Source organism: Harmonia axyridis, chromosome X, assembly GCF_914767665.1.
Source record: "Harmonia axyridis chromosome X, icHarAxyr1.1, whole genome shotgun sequence".
NCBI classification, from domain to species: domain Eukaryota; kingdom Metazoa; phylum Arthropoda; class Insecta; order Coleoptera; family Coccinellidae; genus Harmonia; species Harmonia axyridis.
This window is the reverse complement of record NC_059508.1, coordinates 5,003,788-5,030,433: the sequence shown is the minus strand read 5'-3', so window position 1 is coordinate 5,030,433 and position 26,646 is coordinate 5,003,788. Positions and strand designations below refer to the sequence as shown.

The following is a 26,646-nucleotide window of genomic DNA, read 5'->3' as shown; positions in this document are numbered from 1 at the left end:
CATTCATTGCATTCGATAACCTGTGATTGTTTTAGTCGGTTTTAACAACTCATAATAAACTACGCTGAGCTGGTCCCATCAAATAGTTAGCATGATCTTGGAACCGTGAATATTCGGTTTGGCCGTCGACGTGGAATCATGGCCGGGTTATCCCCATAATTTTCTGCGCTTGGGATTATCGTGATGAACCCATTTTTTGTTTCCAGTCACAATGCAATGCAGAAATCCCTTTCGTCCTTGCCTTGCAAGTAGCTGTTCTCAAGCAAACAAACGCTGTTCAATATTTCTCGGCTTCAACTCGTACGGCACCCAATTTCCTTCTTTCTGAATCATTCCCATGACTTCCAGACGTTTTGAAATGGTTTGTTGCGTCACTCCCAATGATCTTACCGATTTTCGTTGCGTTTGACCCGAGTCTTGATCAAGTAATGCCTCCAATTCTGCATCTTAGAAAACCTTCCCTCTTCCATGGTCTTCGATGTCAGAATCATCGTTCTTGAAGCGTTGAAACCACTCTCGTCACTTTTTTTCACTAATGACGTATTTAAAAGCATTCGGTGAGCCCCAGCCACAGATTTCTTCATATTGTGTCGAGAATTTGGCTCCTAGGCTGATTTGTTCAATCGAGAATAACTTTTTGATGCAGACACAAATCGAATAATATTTCGATAGCGTTATGTTTACGAATACCTTAGCTGGTTGTATGACATCTGCGATCTATTTATTTCGACAACCACTTACCGCTACAGCCATCTATTGCAAAACGGCGCAAGCAAAGTTGTACACTTAATATATTCAAGATACCCGAAGGCGTTTATATTACCCCATAGACAACAAAGAAAACCCCTTCATAAATATAATTAGTAATATTAAAAATTAAAAGTGGAATGAACAAAATATTATTTGTTGAACTTGAAGGTGAAGCGCCTAGATCAGATCATTTGTTGCATAGATTCAGGAACTTTTACATGGTAACATAGATTATCCTGATCTTCTTGCATATGTGAATATTCTGGTTCCAAGGTTGCATTCTAGATCCAATCATGTAATTTACTTGAGTACTCCTAGAACGAATTCTCTTACTCACTCACCTTCAAGGCATATGTGTTCGTTGTTCGACGAGATTTCTGGATTTTGTGATATAAATTGTGATTATTATTTATTATTTATCCCATTCATTTCTTTAATCCAATTTGTCAGATATTTCAAAGTAAATAAACAAATATCCAACAAAATCTATTACACAAAATATTGGAAGTCCTATCCAGAAAAACCGACAAACGGACGCAGATCAGTAGAAAACCTATACGATGGAAGTTATAACAACTCAAAAAAAAAAAAATCGGTCTTCTAAGAAAACATGAGAAGTCTGGATTTATCTATCTATTCGGAGAATCGCATCTTCAGAACGCCGGAGCCCTGCGGATATCTAAAATTGCATATTCAACTATTTGAGGCTCAAAGCAGGAAATCCAAAACTTCTTATACATTGTCCATATTCCTTTATAAATCCCGACCTATTTTCAGATATAAGTTCAACGACCCTATTATTTCTATTGCCTGAATGAAATACTATTTCCGTCAGTAAACCGTTATTACAGAAAACCAATAACTAGGTGAAAGTGAAAACCCGCTTCTGGGAATGGGAGAGAGATCGGCAGTTAACAACTGCTCGTATCCGTCACTATGGAGAGGTGAATGACCGAAGGCAATATAGGTCAGTACCTGATGAAATAATTAAAAATACCTTGGCCATCTGTCATTATACCTGTTTATGAATTTGCATCTACCTCTAGTTCTACATTGCGATTGGCAATCAGGATGTATACAATTTAGGCATGATATTTAGTACATTTGATATATCGCGGAATGTTCACTTTATGCTCCGCCATCACGTTCATGTATATTTTGATTTGGATTCGCTACAAGCCTCCCAGATTTTCATCACTTCCGTCAGGTCATATCTTCAATTATTCCCACATTTAATTCTTGATAATTACTCCACAAATGAAATTGAACAAAAATGATTTTTGATGATTGCCATTGTTTCGCCAATAAAATTCACTTATTCAGGTTAATTTTACATTTCGACTGCCAAATTGTGAAATATACCTGAGAAGCCAAACTGTTGGTGAATCAATTATTGTAAATATTGTTAGTTGCAAATTGGCGGATGCGTCAGTTTCATTTTCGTTCATATATTTATTTATATATGAATACATGTAGGATCCAGTTATTGTTCCCTGTAAATAATTGAGATGGTCAACCGGATACTTGAAGACCTATTAGTTTCTTCAAGTGTCGCGGGCATGACAGTTTCAATGAATTTACAGGGAACGAATTGTTATTGTACATATAATGTAAAAATCATGTGTTATTCTTCGAGGTGTCGAAGATATGTCATGGAGTTGTAAATCTTGAAGAGATTTACTGGGGGGTTGGAAAAGTTCGAAGACAACACCGTCGTACCAGATGTGTCACATCTGTGTATCAGGTTCTAGTTCTTCGAGAATATTCGATTTCCAGGAATTCACGAAGATCTTTGTGGGCGGTACGGCAAAATTCTTATTGGACTAGGGGATGGTACTTTCCCTAAGGGTGTGGTCAAGCTGGAAGGAGGAAAGGATATTCAGAGTAGACGGGGTAAGTTCCACCGGGTAGACAGTTTAAGTTCGAGTCGAGAGTCAGTTCAAGTCAAAGCCGAGTAAAGTTCAAGTTCGGTCGAAGTAAGAGTAAGTTCAGTCGGTTGAAACTTAAGACGTAAGACGAAAAGACGGTTCGCGGACTGGATTAAGACGAGTCGCGAACGAATCAAAGACGAAACGACCGAAACTTCTAATAAGACAAAGACGTGAAATATCGAAGACGACTCGAGTAGTTAACAAACGAGTTAAAGACGAAATTCAGTACCGTATAAACTGTGTTTGTACTGTAAGTGAGGCTATATGTAAATAGATGTAAATAATTAAAAAAGTTTAATTATTACTTAAACCGAACAAAGTCACGGAGAAGAAGTGGAGAGGCCAGGTAATCGGATCATACCTCTAGACGATAGATTAACCAAGCATACATACATGATGTTTCCAAAAAGATTCCTGAAAATGTGGTCACTTATATAAAATGACCAATATGATGAAATAGCAAAAATATTCGATAAAATAGATCTCCAGTACGACACTTAATCTTGTGTTATTTTTACCAGAGCAGAGAACAATGTTTACATCGGTATGAATGAGATTTTGACCTGCAAATAAGGTGTTGGCTTATTCAATTTTGGAATGAGAATTATTGGAAAATTTAAATATGGTCTTTTCATTTCACTTGGACAATTGTAACTGAAATCTTCATCGTATTAAATTAAACGTACTTCATTTCCATAAGTTTCAATTTTTTCAAATGTTTCGCCAATGAAATTTGCTCCCTCAGATAAATTTAACATTTCGACTTTCAAATTGTAAAATTCACCTAAGGAGTCAGTGTTGGCGGATCAATTATTGTAAATATTCAAATTTGTGAAGATTTATTTTGTTTTATTTTATTTGATAATGAATTCCCATCAAGTATGGACGGAATCCATTTAATAATGTTTATATTTTGTTTTATGTTTCCTACCTCTCAGAAGCGCTTGAAGCCAGAAATCATACTGAATGACTTCAACATTAATTTCATCATTAATCTGAAATAATGGAGGAAAGATATAAGAGATATTGAAGATAATTTAAACCTCCTTAGATCATAAAATAAAGATGAACTGAATTAAATGTTGGTTGCAAATTGGCGGATGCGTTGGTTCCATTTTTGTTCATATATGAAACTCAGAATAATTGGACAATTTTCACTGAAAACTTCTATCGTTTTGAATCTGATGCGTTCTACTCTCCGAAAATATAATACTTGAAAACAATCTTCTAAAAAAATTCTGAAAATCTTGAAAATACCGAAAATTCACTAATTGAATTGAACCAAATTGTTGACATACTTATCTTTGAAAACTCCCTGTATAAAATTGATGAAAACAATATGACAATAAAATGACAAGTGATTTTTCATTTGAAGGATGCATGAATGTCTTTGAGAATCCGTGGGTAGAGTTATCGTTCTAACAGGTCTGCATACTGATCTTTACTGCCTGGTGGGAAATACTAAAATTCAACCTGGGGAAGCATAAAAATTCATTTTACCCTCGTCGTCAGTGCTGCGATCCCTTACGTGATACATTTTCAGGATACATAAAAGCCGCCAAAATAGAGTATCATCACTTACGTTGAAATTTATGCAGCCATTCAATATCAGCTATTCTCTAATGGCAGATGCTGCAAAAAGGTGATCCCTCACGCCTGAACTGGATACTAATTCAATATAATCACACCCTTCGAATGACAAATTTTTACCTATTTGCGCTTCCCCTTGACGCTTTAATAACACTTCAAACTTACTGATACGCCTTGGAAAGTTTCTGGGGGCTTGATGGCTTTGGCGATTATGCGTTCAAAGGGAATGCATGACAGGATGACGTAAACTCATATGGCAGAGAGATATATACCAAACAGGATATGTGAAGCACTTCTACAGCCGGCTTATCGATCCACCTGGCTCTCAAATCCGTACTACATTTTGTAATATGTTGGCTCAATGCTGCCATTCGCAAACCACCAGTTGAAGATAATCATATATCGCGCTGTATTTTCTTTCTTTTGTTACGATAGGGGCAACTAATCTACGCGTAGCTTTTTACTGACAACCTCCAACAACTATCGAGATTGAGTATCGGATATGCCTGCAGATATTAAAATGAAAATTTTCCCAATATTTGCAGTTTTTTTTTGTGCTTGTTCCAATAAAAAAAATCGAGAAAATGTTCAAATAATGCGCTGAAGAATTGAAATTTTCCGAGCTCGTACAAGGTGTGAATATTTCAGTATAGTTTGTTAGTAGTTGCGGAGTTTTTCACTTTAATCACAAATTAATCGAAAAAATATCCACTCGATCTATAACTGAAATTTGAAAAAGAGCTGGAAATATTTCGATATTTCGAAGGTACAAAAGAAAATTAGAAATTCCTTGGATAATTCTATAAAAAAGTCCTATAAACATGGGCCCACAAACGCTTTGTCTACAGGAAACATGATGTTTCTTTTATTCCTACTTTTTGTGGAGATTAAACCAGTAAATCGACCCTTCATTAATATTCGATACAGTTCGGATAAAAACTATCAAATATTATAGTTAATTTGTTCATCACAGCTTACTTACTTGATCTTTATAATAATAACAATAATATAATAATATTTATTTAATTCAAAAAAATATTACAAAATAAATATTGAATTCGTCAATAAGAAACATAATAAGAATTGAAAAATACAAAACTATTCACTTCAAAGTATTGCAAAGAACATAAAATTCATTCAAGGAATACGGGTCGCATTCAATTATCAGAACGTGGAGTCTTCTTTTAAATTCTGGTTTAATATCTTTATCTTTATAATAATTTGGATTTTCCTGAGATTAACTATGGAAATGCTTGGAATTTTTGCTTCGAAATCGGTAGCAAATAGAGATTCACGGCTTGGCTAGATTTTCAAGCTACTTGGCTTGAGCTTGACTTGATTTCAAGTCAAGCTCAAGTCAAGTAGTAGTTTTTCAATCTCAAGTTGCGTCAAGTATTGATTTATCAAGTACTTGAAAAATATCAAGCTACTGAATTTTAGCAGTTTTATTGGGTATCTATTAAACAATGATGGAATGAGAAGGAACTTTGCAAAAAACACTTTTATTCATTAAACTCATTTTATATAAAAGATCCGAAAATATGAACTTTTTTGAAAAAGAAACATAAAATAAGTCACTATGAATCCTAACAAAATGAAAAAAAAATGAAAAAATAAAGTTTCTCAATATTGAGAAACCTCTAGGCTTTGTTTGATTTCATAATTTTCCATCTAGGATCTAAGACACATGAGGCATCTCATAGATTTGTCGCCTAACCTATTGCGGGATTTTGTAACTGTAACAGCAGCTCTGGAAAATTGTCTTTCAACAGGAGCTGAAAGTACTTGCGTTGGTAAAAAAATCCTTGGCAATTCTGGCCAAGTTTAGAAAGATATTTTTAAAACTACCAAAATCTACCAATAGATTTCATAGAAATGTGAGAAAACTACTAATAGAGTCACACTGGCGAATGCTTCAGTCTCTCGGCGCTCGAGGAATCTCCTTATTTAGTCTAAGCGCGCACGAGATTGCAAATATATGCCGTGCGACGCGTGCATATCAAGCTCAAGTAATATCAAGTAGCTTGATATCAAGTCAATCACTAAATAACTAAAGTCAAGTCAAGCTCAAGTATGTAATTTTTTCACGAGCTTGAATTTGAAGTCAAGTAGTTGGTTAAAATATCAAGCTACTTGGTTTGATGAATCCCTAGTAGCAAATACGACAAAACTACAATAACCAAAAATTGTCGTACTGAACCAAGATTTCTTTCAACATTTCTCTAAACTACCAGTGATCCACCAATAAAAGTTCTGGAGGAGAGAAGCGGGCATCTCTGTCCCAAAAGAAATATCAACCTGTAGATTTGCATCAGCACATCGCAGGATGAAAATTTTAAATTAGAATATCTGAACCACATTTGAGTTGAATGTCTTGTGAAGGGAAGGTGCTATGAAAAAAAGTCAAAAAAACAAACGTCAACAACCTATATAATTCAAAAAAGCTGGAGTGCATATTTTTCAATCATTTTTCCATCATGCTATAAAATAAAAACTTTCAAATTTTAAAATTCTTTCTATCGTAGGTATATTCGAAAAAATTCCATTCAGATTTATTGAAAATATCTACGCGTTTATTTTATCGGTTCGAAAGAGTTTCAAACGAACGCTCCTATTCGCTTCAAGCCACCAGGGTTCAGTTCGGAAACCATTTACAAATATATGCAAATTTCAACATCCGAAGCAGAGTCTATTCCCGAGGCAAATCTCGTGAATAAACGTCTTTGACTGAGCTATACATCACAACAGTGTTTTAATTCGTTGGATCAAACATTCTAACCCCAATAAATACCTCGTTACGTGTATAATTTCTGGATGGTTCATTCAATGGAAATTACGGAAGAAACTCCGAATTATGAATATATTCAAACAAGATTTTCACTGTCTATGCTTTCACTACCAAACATTAAATATTCACAGTTTAAGATTAACATTGTAATTCTCAGTATCGAACTCATTTCAAGTTCTTCTTCAGACAATGGTAATGTTGGCCAAACAATTATTGAAAATATTATAATTTGTTGATATTCATTTTATGTTTTCAATCCCGAATTTTCTAGGAACAAAATTCTAATTTGCTGGTTGCAAATTGGCGGATGCGCAGGTTTCCTTTTCGTTCCTATATTTACTCGTATACTTTTCAGATATTGAAGAGTGTGTAGAGCTCCTTGAATTTCAAGATTAAAGACGCTCTACACACTCTCCAATATCTTTTCTATCTCCCATTATTTCAAATTAAAGAAATGTGATTTAGTTCCTATATTTCAAAATATAGGAACTAAATCCTGACATGTTGGTTGCAAATTGGCGGAGGCGTGAGTTTCCTTTTCGTTCATATATTTATTCGTATATAAAACTAAGAAAAATTCATTTTTTGTTATATTTGTATATTTCAGTATATATGCTTCATATATATAAAGTTCATAGTTTGAGTGTATTATCCAGAATGCAGCTTTCTTCATGGAAAAAATTGACAAGTTGTTTTGATCTGCTAATTATCTGCATCACAGAAGGATGAACTAATTCTAATTTTTTCGGTTATTTGGTGGAAAGGTCGCTGAAATTCAGGGAAGACTCAGCAATTGTATTAAATCGAGAATTCTATCTGACATATGCCGATATAAATAATCACTTGTGGTACACTGCGAGTTCATAATACTTCTAGAAGTAAGAATACAATAATACTATATCCAATTCAGCAAGTAAACTGTATGAACAACTAATCGATTTGGCTATAGGCTTACAATAAAGCTGAAGATTTTCAGATATTTTCATGTCATATATAAAAAATAACATTTTAAACTCAGAATTACGGTAAAAAAATATAGCTTTTGGTATTTATTTTTAGATGATATATTTGTTTGCCTATCTGCCTATCATCCGAACAGTTAGCCCACATACACCGATATCCACACAAAATTTTAATTTTATTCACAAATTAAATAAATGGGTTGAAATTAAAAACAATGGGTCCAAACAAGAAATTGTAGAGAATTCGGTTGAATAGATTATATCACAAATAGCAATAGATCGAATGTACCCTATCATAAAAACCAAGAAATTCATTTTAGTCCCGTATTTCAGTGATATAAGCAAAGAATTAGCTAATTATTATTATTATTATTATTATTATTATTATTGAACCTGAATATTGCCTTCAATCCGATAAAAAATCATCATTGTTATTCGAAGCGAAAGATTCAAATCCAAAAACAAGTGGATCAGGAGTTTGTGAGTTAACATGTTCAACTTGCAAAATGAAATACATAGAACAGGACTAGATTCAATATTCAAAATTGTTATTTGTTTGATATACGAATAAATACGTGAACGTAAAAGAAACCTGCGCATCCACCAATTTGCAACCAACATATCAGAATTTAGTTCCTAGAAAATTCGGGATAGAAAACAACACAAAACATGAACATTATTTAACACGAACATGGAATGGATTTTACCCAAAATAATTCTGATTTACAACACATTGCATAGTTGATAATCGTAATTTTCCCACAAATGACAAAATGAGAATTATAGATGAAATGGAACAAAGTAATTCCCCCTAATAACATTAAGAAATTAGTGCAAACTTTATTGTATTTTATCTATAATGAATTTCCATCGAGTAGGAATCGAATCCATTGAATTCAAATTAGCACCCCGAACATTTTTATCATTTTGTGCTCTTGTTAGTAATCTTGAGTCATTGATGATGACAACTTAGCAATGAAAACTTGCGTCTAACGATAACTAAAAAAACTTGCACAAGATTGTGGTTACTTCAGCTTTTGATAATAAGAAATTCCGTTCAAAAACGATCCGTGACTTGGGAGATATTAGTCTGGGATCGATTAGAATAGGATTAGCGGAGAAAAGATTGAATCTGTATTCAGAAGAATTCCAAGAAGTCCCAAGTGGATATTTCGATGAAAATAATAACCGTTCAGACCTAAAATACTGAAGATGAAACTAATGCACCCGGATTATCCTAGCTACTAGACAACTTCCACTGGAAGAAGATTATCCTCGACGAAGGTCCTTATATTTACATTTTCAATAGATCTCTCTTGTATTAATTTTAAAAAGGTTTTTTTATGCTGCGAGTAGAGATTAACATTAGGGGACGCTGCATCTCGAATGGTGATTCAGAGCTGAAATTCCCATCAAAATTCAATTTGGGAATTCCATACCAACCACAATTTATGTGAACGCTTCTGTGTTATTTTCCCTGGGTACGATAATAAGTGAAAATGAGATTCAGAACGAAAACTTGTACGAAATCGATGATGACAAAGTTAATAAAAAATGAGGCAAACACTAACGTGCAGTTGGGAGCTTTTAACAGCTTTTTCATTTATGCGCCAACTATATCCTTGGACCGCAGAACTGTATATGGGTAATGTGATCTCCAAGGGCACAATTTGCGCATAAATAATAAGCGCCCAATCTTTTCGATACTCTCCTTGAATTTTCTAATTTTCTTATTCGCAAATACACACACAAAATTCAAATTCGCTCGGATCTGTTGTCAGTGAAATATAAAATTATTGTTTTTCAATATGATTCTTGAGTTCAATCGTTCTGGTTTTGCTATCCATACAAAATTTTGCGAATAACCTCAACCAGATCGAATCTGTATAATCATTTTTTGAAAGAAGATCGAAACTCAACCACAAAATCTCAACTCCGTCCGTTCTGTGGTGACGGAAATAATTTTTTCAATTATCTTTTCGAATGTCCTGTGATTTTGATCTCAAAATTGTCATTCTGCCCTCAAATTGGGATTTTCATCTTGATCGAATAAGCAGTATAAAAATCAACAATAAAACAAAATTTCGAATGGACTAATTTGAGGAACCCTAAATCGGATTTTACCCATAGCCAAATTGAAAGTGGCAGTCAAGATCTGTACCTACCTGTCAATTTCATTGTTCTAGGTCCTTCAATTCTAAAGGTTTTAGGTTAACGAACGAACAAAATCGAATTTGAGGACGGATTCGTCATCAGTTAGACGAACCTCGAAGAATCATTCCAAAACAAATTTCCATCATTGATTAGTGGAAATATATCCTCTGACTATTTACAATCTACAGCTCCTCCAAGAAATTATAAAACTCCATAGATCTTCCAGTGGTTGATATAAATGTTGTTAATTTATACCAGGGACCATAATTACCTAGCTACGCCACTGTTCATAATATTCAATCATGGTTTCTTGCACTTACGGTTGTGATAGACAATTCATCCTCTCGAAGGATAAAGGGAACTGTTTATTAAATAGTTCAAAGCGAACGAAAACAGACAATGCATTTTCTGTCAGTTATACGAAATAGAAATCGGCAAAAAGCTGATCTCTCTCTCTCTCCCTCTCTCACTCTCTCTCATTGTGTGGTTTCTCATTGTTTCAAATTTCTCTTGTGCACAACGTCCTAATACACAAGAAGATTCAATCAACGTCATATTGAATCCTTCGAATATTCACTATGCTTCGACGAAATGATGACAGTTGTATAGGATAGAAAAATATTAGGAATATCACTTATATCCGAGTATTGTTTCATATCTCGGAAACAATCATTTCTTTTCTGAACCTTATCAGAGTTTTCAATTGAGCATCTCATTTTTTTTTCTCAGAGTAAATTTTGATTGTTTCAACACAAAATAAAAGAACCACAAGCAATATTCTATAGTATATAGTTTCAATTTTTTAAATTGAAATAGTACTGTTTATTCTTTGAAAAATGTGGCTTCAATATTCGATTATTACATGGTACATTGAAGGAACGAAAACGTTATCTAAAATTATAAAAAGGAATTAATAACTGTATTACATTCCCTATAAGTAAATAGATTTCCTAGGTTATTAATTCGATATAATAGCCATTGTTTCACACAATATTGTACTTCTACACACATTCGAAGATATAAAGCTGATGTAGGTCATACATAGAGATTAGAAAGCAAAATGTTTCTCAAGGTGCATTGGTTCGCAAAAGCTTTAGAGCTAGGCCTAACAAATATCTATCCAGAAGGACAGCTTGATTAACTTGCAATTATTCAGCTTTAATGAAACTAACAGGTTCAGTTAGGATGTTCATTCTCTAAGCAAACTGTTCATCTCATTTCTCGTACAGAAGGAAACATAATTTTTCAATTCAATTTTAATAATGAGAGTATCAAAATGATCGAACCGTTTTTATAGAACTGGTGAAATCCAGTTCACTGAAATCTAATCTATTTTTCATTAGAGCGAAGGATAATTATCAAGATAGAATAGTCATTGACGTTAAATAATTGACCATTGTAAGATATCTGCATTGTCTTCTAACCCCAAAAGCTAACAATAGAGTGAGATTTACTTCATAACTATTTGAAGAGGCTTTCATCTTTATCTAATGTGTTTTATGCACAATCCTTGAATCAATCTACTGGCGATTCTTGGAATTCAATTTATGTATTTGGCAAGGAAACAAGATAGGAGGAAATAATGATATATTTTGAAAAATAGACTAATTGAATATTGGTTATTCAAAAAAATTTCTTCTTCTAGAATTTTTATGGTTTATTTTATATGATACTCTTAACAGATCATAGAAATCAATTACCGTTTTAGAGATATAGGAGATATTTGGTATTTATTAAACGGGACAACTCATATCTTTCAAGGCAGTTTTTTCAGCTGCATATTTGTTGAAAAGTATCCCGTTATTGGCTTTTCAAAAATATCAATCATTCGTTTCAAAGATTTTGAGTTTTTCGAGTTCATTGTTTCAATGGGACACCTCATATATAAATATTCTCCATTTATTTCGAGATTCAATTCATTTTGTGTTTTTCAATAATTTTTATTGTACATATTTTACACATCATAGAAATTAATTACCATCATGTTAAAGATATAGAGGAGAGTTGCTGTTTTTTGAATGGGACACCCTATATATAACTTGATTACAATTATTCAATGGACACAAAATGAATTAAATCTCTAAATAATAGAAACATATTTGTATATTAGGTGTCCCATCGAAAAAATGAAATCGAAAAACTGAATTTCTTCAAAACGTATGTTTTTTCAAAATTGATAAAAGAATGCTTTTCGACAGATCTGCGGCTAAAAGAGTGCGTTGAAAAACATTAGGTGACCCATTCAAAAAACAGCAACTCTTCTCTATTTCTCTAAAACGGTGAATGATTTCTATCTATCATCTGTTATGACTATCAGATAAACCATAAAAATTACCAACAAAATGTTTGAGAATTTTTCGATTATCTCAAAGACAAACCAAGATATAGTGAAATATTTGAAACAGTAATTTTTTAGAAGTGCCCTGTAACTTGAGAACGAATCAAAATATTCACGATCTGATTTCTGATATCTTATTATTTCGAAAAAAAATTGGGCCCTTGAAGATTTTTTCTCTTGTAGTTCCCGATATGCTTTCAGTGAGCATTGAATTTGGGACACTTTGTATATGTTTCACCCTTGAAGGTGACTGTGTTAAAGAATATAGTCGAATTTTCAAGAAAAAAATGTGTTTTAATTAGTCATTGGGTGATATTTCACCGTATAGCTGAATTTTTGAATAATCGATGAACTCTATATACGCACGAAATTTAAATCACCCAATCTTTTAGCATTTTGCAATCAATTTCATAATTTCAATTTTCAATTACTGGGAAAACCAAATTTCATATGGCTCTAATAATTCCCTAAACGAAGTTTGTCCATTTACAAATGAAGCCCTGATTTGGACTCCGAACTTAGCATTGAAAAATTCACTATCCGTCTATCTGTTCATCCCATTGCATCCTGAAATGAACGTATACGCGGTGGCCAAACGGACGGACAGAATTCATTTAGTCTGCTTCATCACTAAGTCAAACCCAATCTTTCAGACCACTTCCAGCTCAAAATTAGAAAATAACGAACATTCCGACAAGAAAATAGCCCTTGGTAGCGTGAAACAAGTGGGAAATAAAGAATTATCGGCTCATTTGTACTCAACGTATTTATCCTTTTATTTGTGATAAATAGATCCTCTCATGAATAATGTTGTACTTCTTACAACCGCGAAAATGAAAAAATCTGGTGGCTTTGTCTAATTCCTGAAATAATAATCCAAATCAGGATTCTGGTGGCGAAGAAATACGAAGAATGAATAAACAGAACTTTTACGCTTATCTTTCTGCCTATAATCTCTACTGAATAATGGGACTCTTTATATATTGTGGGATCTGAAGGACTAATACCCCATGGGAGCCTCTTACTGAGGTATTTATGTTCGTAAAAACGAAATATATGAATTAGCTACATTTATGCGTCGTTCGGATCTTCTACCACCTTTTACGTCCCCATCGAAATAAAACACTTCAAATTTTAGAGATGCCCTTTTCTAGTTTTCTACTCACTTCTTTCTCTACGTTTGAAATGTGTCCTCATCAATTTGTGAATAGCTTCATTCTCCTAACTTTATCGGCACTAGAATATTCGAATACTTGTGTAGCTTTGTACTTTTTTAATGGATTCTGTCCTTACTCGGCGTAAATTCATTATAAATAAAGTAAAAACAAAATAATTTCCTACTTTATTGCCTGTGACAATTTTTTAGCCACACTGTGGCTTCATCAGGCTACATTATTTGAGTGTTTTCATTCTATTTGTAGTTTACTACGTTAACCAGAAACTTGAGAAAGAAGAGTTGCGCTACTTGCAAAGTGGGCTTAATATTCGGAATTTCAGAACATTTCGGAGTGGAGTTTCACAACAAGATTCCGTCAAATGGGAAGCATCAAAGCAACATACGAATTGAATTTCATGATGCCGAGTTAGATTGTTCAACAGATAATAACTTGACTTCTTTAGAAATTCAGTGCACTCTCATGTGGATATTAAAATTTAATTCAATCAATTCAGATTTCAATTACTATATTTTGGTTGGAATATTGAACATAATTTCAAAATTTGATTTTACAGATTTCGAATATTCTACACGTGATCCTTTTCAAGTCTTCGTTCTCCAAACAGAGCGATTAACATGGTGTTCCTAAATTGGAGGTACAGACAAAATTGATGCTTCGGATCATTTTAAGAATCAAAGCAAACGCTTTGTTTTCGAGATAAATGGTGTTACTTTTTTTTCATGTTTTTTCTTTTACAACCTTGCTTTCACTTCAAGATATTATACTTGAGTTTGGCATAGATATTCCAATTTGGAATTTTCATCATGTGATATTCTAATTTTGAATGCAAATCAACGGAGTGATATTTTTTCTGGAACAGTGCCACATTCTTTCCTCTAGTCCTTTTTTTTTTGGTGGATCATTGGTAGTTTAGAAAAATGTAAAAGAAGACAATGGTCCAGCACTACACTTTTTGATTTCTTGTGCTACCGATTGCGAGAAAAAAATTTCAAACAATTCTCTAGGAAAATCTATATTATTTTAAAGAGCCAGTTAGTCAGCTGTAATGAATAAATGAATTTTGGTACTTATTTACCTAATTTGTGGCGAATATCAATGAAGGTGTGGTATAATCATCACAAAAATAAGTACTACAAGAAAAAAAGCTCTTTCAGAGCGTTTGCGGGCCCATGTTTATAAGACTTTTTTCCTTAAAAACATCCTTGGAATCTCTCATTTTTTGTTGTACTTCCAATTAAAAGGAAAAACCCAGTATTATTTTATTGTGATATCTATGCCAGGAATGATCTCAAAATAAGGTTCGACGACTGATGACGTTAAAAGGTAAAAACACTATAGGAGCAAATATTTCCAATACATCGAATTCGATCAGGATAGAAATTTCCAAATAGATCTGAAATGACTAGACCTAGATAAAATGCAAATAGAATATCAGAAAACATGCACAACATTATAATGACAATAGGTCCTACCTAGGGTTTTCCTTGCAGATATAAATAATTATTTAAATCTCCTTGCAATATTTCGTGTCCATTGCTTTATCCTTGAAAAGTTCATGAAGAATATCGAGAAAAATACTGACTGCATATTTATGTAACAATTTATCCAACAGAGTCTAACTTTAGTTTGGATGTGTCCAATAACTAGGAATAAACTTTATTAATATGTATTAACAATAGACGCATGGATGAAAGAGGGCCTAAAAACCCATGTATCAATCTATCAAAAACGTTCTGCTAGAAAGTTAATCGAAAATTGATTATTTATCATTTCATAGAAAATCTCTTTCGATTCTGACATGAAATATTCACCTGAAGTATAGTTTGAAATTGAATGAGATTCCTGAGAGAATCCAATATTTTCTATACGCTTCAGGGTATTGCTGTAAATTGAATATTCTGTCAGCTGCGCTGTTGTATCCTATTCGGCATAATGAGAATTCAACAACGAATAGTTGATGAGAGAAAAACAGTTACCGACCAAACGATTTGTGCCAATCCAATATCCCTTCCATCGTAAATATCGGAATACGAAATGAATTATCAATTCCACAATTCAATACTACATTTTGTAGGTTTGATCTTGAATAATTACAGGGACGAGTTGGAAGCCATAAACACCAATATTATATGCAATATAATGTGATAAAATTGAATAAAAGTGGGCCTAGAATTCTTTCAAATAATTATTGGGTTGGACACACTAACGAAGAATTCGAGGTCGAAATCTATCTGATCAAATCATCGGGAAATGCAAAAGAAATGTATGAATATTCTTAATGCATGATATACAGGGTGTTTCCTAAACATGCGGCAAAAATTCAGGGGGTTGTTCCTTGGACTATTCTAAGAATATTTTGTCCTTTGATGATTTTTGAAAAACCTATTTGTTTCGAAGATATAGGGGAAACAAAATTTCAGATAATAACATTTTATTATGAAAAATTTCATGAAAATTCAACTCAACCTACAAAAACTGTTGAAAATGACCACCTCTAGCCAGCATACAAGCATCCAATCTTCTCCTCATTGACTGCCGAACCCTTTCAAAAACACCAGGATCATTTCTTATTAAGTTACACCCAGCAATGATCCGATTTCGCAAGTCTTCCACATTTTCTACTGGAGTGGTATAAACTAATGATTTTAGATGGCCCCATAGGAAATAATCTAAGGGGTTTAAGTCCGGGGAACGAGCAGGCCATAAATGAGGTCCACCTCTTCCAATCCAGCGATCTCCGTATGTTAATGTTAAAAACTCACGAGCAACCAAACTAAAATGCGCTGGTGCACCATCGTGCATAAACCACATTGCATGTCTTATTGCCAATGGTACATCCTCCAAAAACAGAGGTAACGTTTGTTCTAAAAAGTTGCGATACACGTCCCCGGTAAGTCTTTCTGGTAAAAATATCGGCCCTATTAGGCAGTCACCCACAATACCAACCCAAACATTCAATGAGAACTGATGTTGAAAACGATCTTCAATTACCTCATGTGGATTTTCGTCGGCCCATACATGGTTGTTATGAACATTTCTTATTGCATTTCTTGAGAAATTCGCTTCATCGGTAAAAAAAATCAGCGTCAGTAATTGAGGAATTTGAACTAATGTGGTTAAAAGCCATTGACAAAATGCAATACGTGGGGGAAAATCAGTAGGAATAAGTGCCTGAACGCGTTGCATATGGTATGGGTATAACAAATTGTCTTTAAGAATTTTCCAAACATTATTATTACTCACATTCAAAGTATTGGAAATTTTTCGAGTAGAAGTACTAGGGTCTTCTTCGATCATGTCCAGCACATTCTCTTCCAGTTCCACCGTTCTTACTGTGTTTGGTTTTCCTGGTCCCCCCATTTTTTTCAATGCGCCTGTTTCATGCAGACGTTGATGAATATTTTGAAACAATTTTCTGTCAGGAATATTACGCCCAGGAAATCGTTCAATGTACAACCTCCTAGCTTTTAATGAATTTCCATCAGCAAGTCCATAAATGAAATGCATGTCAGTCATCTCGGTGTTTGTATAGCGATTCATAATAGTCAAAGATAAAATGTTAATTGCTAATACATCACAAAACGAATTCAAATGAAAACCGTGTTCAATCTGTATTCCTTTACCATCTGCACTTATCAATTTTTAGTCAAAAAACTGGCCGTTTTTAGTAATTGGAATGTTGTTAAACAAATTTAAAAATAAATTGTACCTACTTAGTAAACACAGTGCGGTACGCATTTTTATTTAAACTATTATTAATTTTAAAAATATGAAAAATGTTGTTCGCCCTTTATCTTCGAAACAAAGAGGTTTTTCAAAAATCATCCAAGGACAAAACATGCTTAAAATAGTCCAAGGAACAACCCCCTGAATTTTTGCCGCATGTTTAGGAAACACCCTGTATAATGGCAAGTAGAGAATCCAATCCCGCACCAAAATATCAATCTCGCAAATCCGCGGGATAAAAATTATCAATCCCGCAGATCCGCAAGAATGCGGTACTGTTAATAATAACTCTTTGTACTCAACCTTTTAAATATGCTCATGAAAAGTTCTTATGCTATTAAAAACATACTATAATATAAAAGTGTTTATTTCATGGCAACAGCTGTCGAGTTTTGGCGCGGGTGGACTCAGAAATCTGCCGATTAGTGCTGCGTAACAGTTTTTCCAACTAGAAACCATTTGCTATTCAAAATTGAGCGTTTGTGATTGATGGAAATTAAGTCGAGGGTCGGAGTTGTAAACAGCTCCCAAGTATGTACCCGTAGCCTTATTCTGTCTGCATTCAAAAAGGGTCTTTTCATGTTTTAATAACTGGTCAAGTAATGTTGATACACGTGCTCGTACAGCCATAGAAGAAGCCTTTGATTGTGGTACCCACGCAGTACGAATACTATGATTCGATTTCTCTTTTAAATTCAAAGGCGATGGTTCATTTCATGCCTTATACCGTCTGCATTCAAAAATGATCATTTCTTGTTTGAATAACTGGTCAAGTGTTGTTCGTTTTTGTGCTCGTACAGCCATAGAAGAAGCCTTTGATTCTGCTACCCATATAACGGGTGTTTTTTTTCGAGGTATATAACTTTAAGTTGGCATTACTGTTCAAGATAGCGACCGATTCAACAGCTGTCAAATGATTTATTCTCAGTTTGGTTTGGCAATTCATCATAAATTGACTTATGCCTGAACAACGCTTGCAAATAGTGCAATTTTATTTCGAAAATAATGGTTCTGTGCGGAATACGTATCGCGCACTACGTCCATTTTATTTTGTTTAGCGATGAAGCGCACTTCTGGTTGAATGGCTACGTCAACAAACAAAACTGCCGCATTTGGAGCGAAGCTTATCCTCAAGTGTATGTCGAAACACCGTTACATCCAGAAAAACTGACTGTTTGGTGCGCTTTATGGGCTGGTGGAATCATTGGTCCGTACTTCTTCGAAAACGATGATGGCCAGAACATTACAGTCAATGGTGATCGGTATAGAGCCATGATTACTAGCTTTTTCATTCCTGAATTGAACAACCATGATGTCCAGGAGCTGTGGTTCCAACAAGACGGCGCAACATGTCACACAGCTCGTGCCACAATCGATTTATTGAAAGACATCGTTTGGTGACCGCCTAATTTCACGTTTTGGACCTGTGAATTGACCTCCAAGATCTTGTGATTTAACACCGCTAGACTACTTTCTGTGGGGCTATGTAAAACATTCGCCGTGTTATTGCCGATATACGGCCACAAATGTTGCAAAAAGTCATCGAAAATTGGACGTCCAGATTGGACTACATCTGAGCCAGCCGTGGTCATATGCCAGAAATCATATTTTAAATGTAATGCCACAAGATTATCTTGCGGATAAATAAAATTCATGTCAATCGAATAATCCATCGTTGTTTTATTGCAATTTAAAGTTCTATAGCTCTGAAAAAACACCCTTTAGTACTAATACTATGATTCGGTTCCTCTTCTGAATTCAAAGGCGATGGTTCACGTCTCGTTGCTAGATGAGATAGAGACATATTATCCTCATCAGCATAAGAGAAATGGTCTTAGGTTTAGAATTGTGTTTTGCCTTCTACATACGTCGTTATTTGCAGCCTGTCAGTCAAACTGTTAATATAATTTCGTAATGTTGATTTGCTGTGAAGTACAAACTTGGTCATTTGTAGACATTGACTGTTATCCCAGAAATTCCAAATATTTGCCTGGGTTTTCTAAATACAGTACCATACTTGACTCCCCTTTTATCCTAGAAAATAAAGCTTTAACCATTTCTTTGCTCAATTTCGAGTTATAATGACTTTCCAATTTGCTGATATAAATCGTAGTATAGTTTCAGCAGTAACTAGTGTTGCATCTTCGTCCGTAACTTATGAGTGGTTTATTGCTTTCTTGGGCGTTTCAAAAGACGTTTGTGCTTTTATTGTCTAATATGCAATTTTAATATTTAATCCCGCATATACCTCATGGAAAATCCCGCAATTTTGATCACGCATGGGATTAGATTCTCTAATGGCAAATATCGAAAGGAAAAAAATTTTCATTATCTCATAGAACTTCCTTCTGAGTGATGAATGACATTGTGTTGTCAGAATTATATAATCCTGTGTTCATGCCATATCCCTTTGTAGGTTGATTGGATGCAAGTTAACGATTCGAAGTTTCATGCGAGATTTCGTAGAAAAATTACAGCGAGCAGCGTATCAGTGTTTTTCTCATTTTCTCACTTGTCACTAAATTTCGTGACAGATACTGTTTGCGAAGCAACAGGACATTACGAATTTCCCGAAGTGTTTATTCAATAAACCACCATTTAATGTACTATTAACACATTGACTATCCAAACCCTTGAAACTCAATATAGTTTCCCTATAAGCAATTCGTGTAAATTGAATAAGAGCTTTCCAGAACAGCTCTTCAAGTGTGGCTTAGTGAATGTATAGGTGGCGATCATCTCGACATTCGTAGAAATTTGGGAGACCGACCCTAGCAATTCCCACAGCTTAGCGGTGAATCGATGCTTTAACACTTATGTTCGCTGCCTTACCTGTTTCATCAAGTACCCCTGTTTCGACTTTTGGAGAAAACTGCTATTTACACTGCTATCTATAATTTTTTTGTACCCTCATGAAATATCTTTCGGAGGAAATATACAAGGGGTCCTAATTTTTGTGGGGTTTGAAGTTTATGACAATTTTAATTTTCAAAAAAATTGTAGGATCGAGTAGACAAATTGAATTTTCTTTTTCTGTACCTATTCCCGATAAACAGGGTGTTCTACAAGCTGTATAATAAAGTTTGACAGATGATAGCTGTGCTTCCTAAGGGCATAGGTTTGATTCGTTTTCGTTCAGAAGTTACAAAAGTTTGAGAAAATTTATATCTCTATTTCAGTATCGTAATGAGTTCATTACAGTTCTGAAAACAGTGCTGTAATGAACTCATTACTGCATTGTTTTCAGTTATATTTTTCGTTTTTTGGTTGTTACACAGACTTCCAATCCTATCAAAATTCAACACACTTCAATTGTCAATCTAATATAATTTAGATTTAGTGAAATGATTTGCGACATTATTCGCAATTTCTCTTAATTCTGTGGTTGTTAAATCGATTTCGTCAGATATAATTCACGAATTCAATGCGTTATTACAATTTATTTTAAAATTCGAAACCTACACCAACTGCCAAGATACAATACAAAAGTAACTAGGATGTATAATCTGAATTTTTCATTGAGTTTTGACAATATTTCACAATACTTGACTGAAATAGAGAAAATATCGTCTAATACTCGTTGCAGAAGGCTATTCCAACACTAATGCGTTCTAAAACTCGCTCCTTCGTCGCTCATTTTCGAATTTCGCATTCGTATTGGAATAGGACCCCATTCTACAACATGTTTTAAAATATACTATTTCATGTTTGAATATGAAGTATGTTGTCAAACGAAAGCACTGGGACCGTATTCCCGACAAGTGATCTTTCAAAACGTATACGTTCATTACGGTTCATTCAGTGTAATTAGCACTGAAAGAACGTATACGTTTTGAAAGATCACTAGTGTTTGATAACTAGTGTTTTTTCATTTATTTTATACTCGAGATTTTCTCGCCGCAAAGTAAGATCTGAGCGCTTCTTACATAATGTGTTTAACACTTGAATACAATTTTTGTTTATTGCTATTTGTTGACGTGTTTTCTATACATTTCTTTTTTAATCCCCCACTTCAGCCTATACGCGTAGGATCGAAAACACTCCTCGACGCCGGGTTTCTCACTCCCTGCTTAGAGGAACATTCACTCAATCCCAGATATTTAAAATATCATGAGGATAGAGCTCGGTCGTGTCCAGTTCTTGTGGTCTTTCTGGTCCTCAACGAACTTCTGGTCCTCTTTTACATGATCTCGTCGATCCTTGGACCTGTCCGTCACCTCCTAGGAATTTTCTCACCGTCCTTGCAGTACCTAAAAGAACAGCTTTTTGCATTTTATTACATATATACTCACTAAGTCCTAGTTGCTTGATATTCTTCTCGAGATTTTTGGGTACTATTCCAGTTGTTGAGATGATAATTGGAATAGTTTTCGTTGATATCATTCCCTACTGACGCTTTATCTGAAATTCGAGGTCCCTATATTTTGAAATTTTTTCGACCTCTTTTTGACGCATGTTGTTATTATTTGGTATTGCTACGTCGATGAGTATTGCTGTCTTTTGATGTTTATCGACTAGCAGTATATCTGGCCTGTTGTGAGCAACTGTTTTATCAGTCAAAACTGTACGATCCCAGAACAGTTTATAGCGTTCGTTTTCCAGGATGGTTTCCGGTTGGTACTTGTAGTATGGTACTTTTTCAGAATGAATTAGTTTTAATTTGGTTGCCATTTCTTTGTGCAGTATCTTTCCTACTGCATCGTGTCTCTATTTATATTCTTTCCCTGCAAACATTTGACATCCTCCTGTGATATGTTGGATTGTCTCAATCGTTGGACACCCATAATGGCATCGATCGTCAGTAATAGTTCGATCCTTTATGATATGCTTGCAGTAATTTCTCGTTGAGATCACTTGATCTTGGATGGCTAAAAGAAATCCTTCCGTTTTTGGATACATCGCACCTGGTGTGGGCGAATAGTTCGACGCTTCAATGTCGAGATGATCCTGGTTCACCTCGTTGAAATGTCTTTTATGCAGAGGCTTCTCTCTCCATCTTTGCAGTTTTTCTTGGTTTGTTTGGTGGTTGAATGAAAATTGCTCCTTGTGAAGTTGTGAAGGTGTTGATTCGTCTGCTTCACACAGTATTTTCTAGACCTCTGATGTACTCGCTTGATTTCTGAAGTATTCCCGAAGGCTTTCTATCTGCCCATTAGCAAGTTCCATGATGTCCGTCAGACCCCTGCCTCCATTATTTCTAGGCAGTGCAGTCCTCTCAATTCTTCTTTTCGGATGGTGCTTGTATGCTTTTGTCATCAGCGTTTTCATTTTACGTCGCAAGTTTTCGACGTCTATTTTGCTCCATGGAACTATTTCGAATTATTATTATTATTATTACTTGAACATTTTGAATAACAATACATTCTTTCACAACTCAGCAGTTGGCAGACAATTTATTTGAATATGGTTATTTTAATGGAAACTCCAGAAGAGCGACGATATCAACAACAATCATAATGAACTTGTATGGAACCTAGACAATTTCAGCAAGCCAGTACAAGTCATAAATGACGGAAGGAGACAAGTAGTTGCTTGGTTAAATAAAAATTTTCCGAATAAATGGATAGGTCAAGGAAGTATTCATGTCATGGCCATCTTGTTCGCCAGATCTCAATCCTCTAATTTTATTTTAAAGGACTTGTCTATCGTGTTGAAATAATATTTCAACAATCACTCGATAGAAATAAAGATACAGCAAACCAAATAAGTAACGAACCCAATCCAATCTGGCCAATAACAGAATATTTAGTCCATCGATGTCAGGCTTGCATTCAAGCCAAGAGAATATTTTTTCAAATGCTTGTCACTTCTGAGCGGAAAAAAATAGGACCTATGTTCATAAGAAAAAAATTCAGAGTGCAGCTATCATTTCTCGAAGTCCTAGGGCTTGTAGAACACCCTGTATAATGACATATATCGAAATGGAAAAAGTCGAACCTGCAAATTTTTTTTTATTGTATCTTGTAGATTTGTGAATTCAAATCAAAAATCTACACGAGAAATATCGTGAAAAATTACGTGTATTCGAATTTGAAAAGCCACGCAAAATTCTCTAACTTCATGTAAGTGCTTTTCTCATTTGTTTCTTTTATTTTTCAGATACTCTACAAGGTCCCCATGAAAAGAGACTACTCAACAACCTACTCAGCGTCTACAACGTACTTGAGAGACCTGTAGCTAACGAGTCGGAAGCTATAGCAGTAAAATTTGGCCTAACTCTTCAACAAATCATAGATGTGGTTAGTATTTTTTTTCTTACAAATCGAAATTCTGCCTTATTCGGATATTTTTATATGTTACAAGAGTGAAAACAAAGTTGAGTGGAGAGAAATGTGAGATATTGAAGAATTCATAAACCAATATCAGTTTCAAAGCTGCGGCGTAGCTATCAAATGTGCTTTATACCCGGAACTTGGAAACCTGATCATTTTAACTTGATGAAACGATACCAATTCAGATCGACAAAAACTCCTAACTCTTCATAATGTTATACGACTTTTTCAATCTGAAATACTTGATTACTGATAAAAGTGTAGGAATCCTTAATGTGATTACACTGTGACCGAGATCAATGTGCTCAAAAAGAACACAATGTGGATGTCTGTTTTTTAATTAACTTCAAAGCACATGTAGGAATGTCACAATCGTATTCTAGTAAAACCAATAAAATACTCAGTCTAAAATCTCCTCTACTTGTCAACAAATATTACATGAGAAATCAATGTTCTCATAATGAAACAGAATGAATAATACAAATTTTATGTGAAATTGATGGCATATTGGAACACCATCCATATTCATTCAGTTCTTTAATTACATCATATTATATTATAGGTTGAATTTAAGCGGCCCATAGACGTACCGTAGTATTGTACAATATTGGGAGTTGTGGTTCTGGTATTGAAAGATAATAACTAAATATTGAAATGGCTTTTATATTCACCATATCCTATTAAAAGAGACATATTCAAGAATATCTTGTTTGATATCATCTTAGCTTACATTTTAATTTCATGATTCTCTTCATGTTCTGCTGAAATGAGTTTTGTGATTATCATTTGATTTTTGTTTTTACACGATTTGAAAGTAAAAATAAGGTACCGAAATTTGTCAATATCAAAAGTGTGTAATTTTCTCAATTTGTACCGGAATCCATGCTACGCTATTGCTTCGAAACTGAAAAACGTCGTTGCAGAATGGCGAATGCGCCAGTTATCTTGCAGGACATTTTTAAGGAACTCCACCAAGCTTTGTATTTTCACTCTGTCAAATAAATTCAGGCGAAAGATATTTTTGCCACTTATCAGGCCACAATCAAATTCTTCATTCAATAAGCTTCAAATTATGTGCTTTTGGAGAAAATGTGAGTAAAAAAACAGATATATCAATTTTATTATCAAAATTCATCCGCTTTTTAGAAAAAATTAATAGACATCCTCATATACGTGGAATAAATAAAATAGAAATTTCAAGAGTTGAGTTTCTGATTGGAACACATATTTCAACGAATTGTTTTCTTCAAAAATGTTCTAGGTTATCCTTTAAAGATGAATGTTTGGCTCAGTGTTTTACTTCAAAGTTCAAAATTAATCATTTAGTTGTCTCGTTTGAATAAAAATGAAATTAATTTAATTTTTTTGACATCTACAGTTGAAATATGAGTTCAATTCAAAGGCTCAATGACTAAATTTCAATTGAAAGTTCGAATAATCCAGCTTTCTGCACATTCAATCTTTATATCAAGCCGATTCAATGCAAAAGAAAATATAAAAATAATGAATAGCCACTCTACATTCGTTTGAGAGCAGCAACAGTACATTTGGGCAAGTTTTGTCGCTTTTCAATGTTCCATTCTTTGGAGTTTTAAAGTATTGCTCCTAGGCAAGCTTGGGGGAACATGAAATTGTGACGCAATTCAGAGCTATTCTGCATAATTTCTTCTGTGAATATAAAGGATAACATCTAAATAGAAAAAGTTACACATCCTGACGAGCTCTGGGAAATTGTACTATTTATAAGAAAGAGAAGGAATAGAATTGACGTAGATTCAATGGTTTGATTATAAAAGGATCAGAAGCAAGGACGTAGAAATATGGGGGTTTTTTGGGATAATAACCTTCTCCCCCAAGATTTCCAAAATATAAAATTTCAGAATTCTCCCAAAGACGAAGAACGAAAATTTTTTTACTTTTCTTTAAACTCGACACAACAGCAAAAAATCGAACCCTTTTACAGTTTATGAGTTTATTATCGCTCCCAAGACGATTTACTATACAGGATATTCCTAAATTGGAGGTACAAACAAAATTGACAGATTTTAAGAAGTAAAGTCCTATGACATGGGTCCGGAAAAGATTTGTTTTTGAGATACAAATGTTAAGGTTTTTTTCTCATAGCACCTTCCCTTCACAAAATATTTAACTCAAATTTGGCATAGATATTCCAATTTAATGTTTTCATCATGTTATATGATAATTTTGAAAACAAATCTACAGGGTGATATTTTTTCTGGATGAGTGGTCTCTTCTTTCCATCAAATTTTTTTTTGGTGAACCACTGGTAGTTCAGAAAAATGTGAAAAGAAACTCTGGTCCAGAACTACACTTCTTGGTTTCTTGTCGGTTCTTGTCAAAAAATTTTGGTAATCCCCAGAAAAAATCTAATTATTATAAGATCCAGTAAGCTGTGATGAATAAATAATTAATTATAAGTTTTGGTACTTATTTACCCAATCTGTAGAGAAGATTAAGAAAGATTCGATAAACTGTTACAAGCATCACAAAAAAGTAGGACTACAAGAAACACCATGTAATCTGTATCTCGATAACAAATCGTTTGCGGGCCTATGTATAGGACATTCTATTCTTGCAATTATTCAAGAAATTTCTCATTTTTCTTCGTACCTCCATCGTGAAACCCTGTATAAAGTAGAACTATCCAATAGGTAATCAAAAAATGCTAACATTTCGAATAATTTTTGGTTCAAACTTCGTTATCAAACCTTTTTTTTTCATATAAGAGATATGAATAAACGTCATCATCAAAAAAAATTTTTTTGGGTTACCACCCCCCCCCCCTCAAAAAAAAAAAGATCTACGCCCTTGATCAGAAGGTATAACAGAAAAAACCAAATAATCCTACAAAAGGAGGAAACTATTATATTCAACCAAATGATTATCTGTAGGAGTTTCAGAAAGTACCATGAATAAATAATAATTTCTCCGAATAT

The 26,646-nt window shown here is 34.1% G+C and overlaps 1 protein-coding gene across 9 annotated transcripts in view; it reads left to right on the top strand.

Annotated features, from left to right (window-relative positions):
- Positions 1 to 26,646, top strand: part of LOC123686505 (neuronal acetylcholine receptor subunit alpha-7) — a 165,312-nt gene that overhangs the window by 118,104 nt on the left and 20,562 nt on the right. For all 9 annotated transcript variants that reach the window (XM_045626696.1, XM_045626697.1, XM_045626699.1 and 6 more), the window contains exon 2: positions 23,517 to 23,656. In XM_045626696.1, coding sequence (XP_045482652.1) covers positions 23,517 to 23,656 — 140 coding nt within the window. The remainder of the gene's footprint in view (positions 1 to 23,516; positions 23,657 to 26,646) is intronic.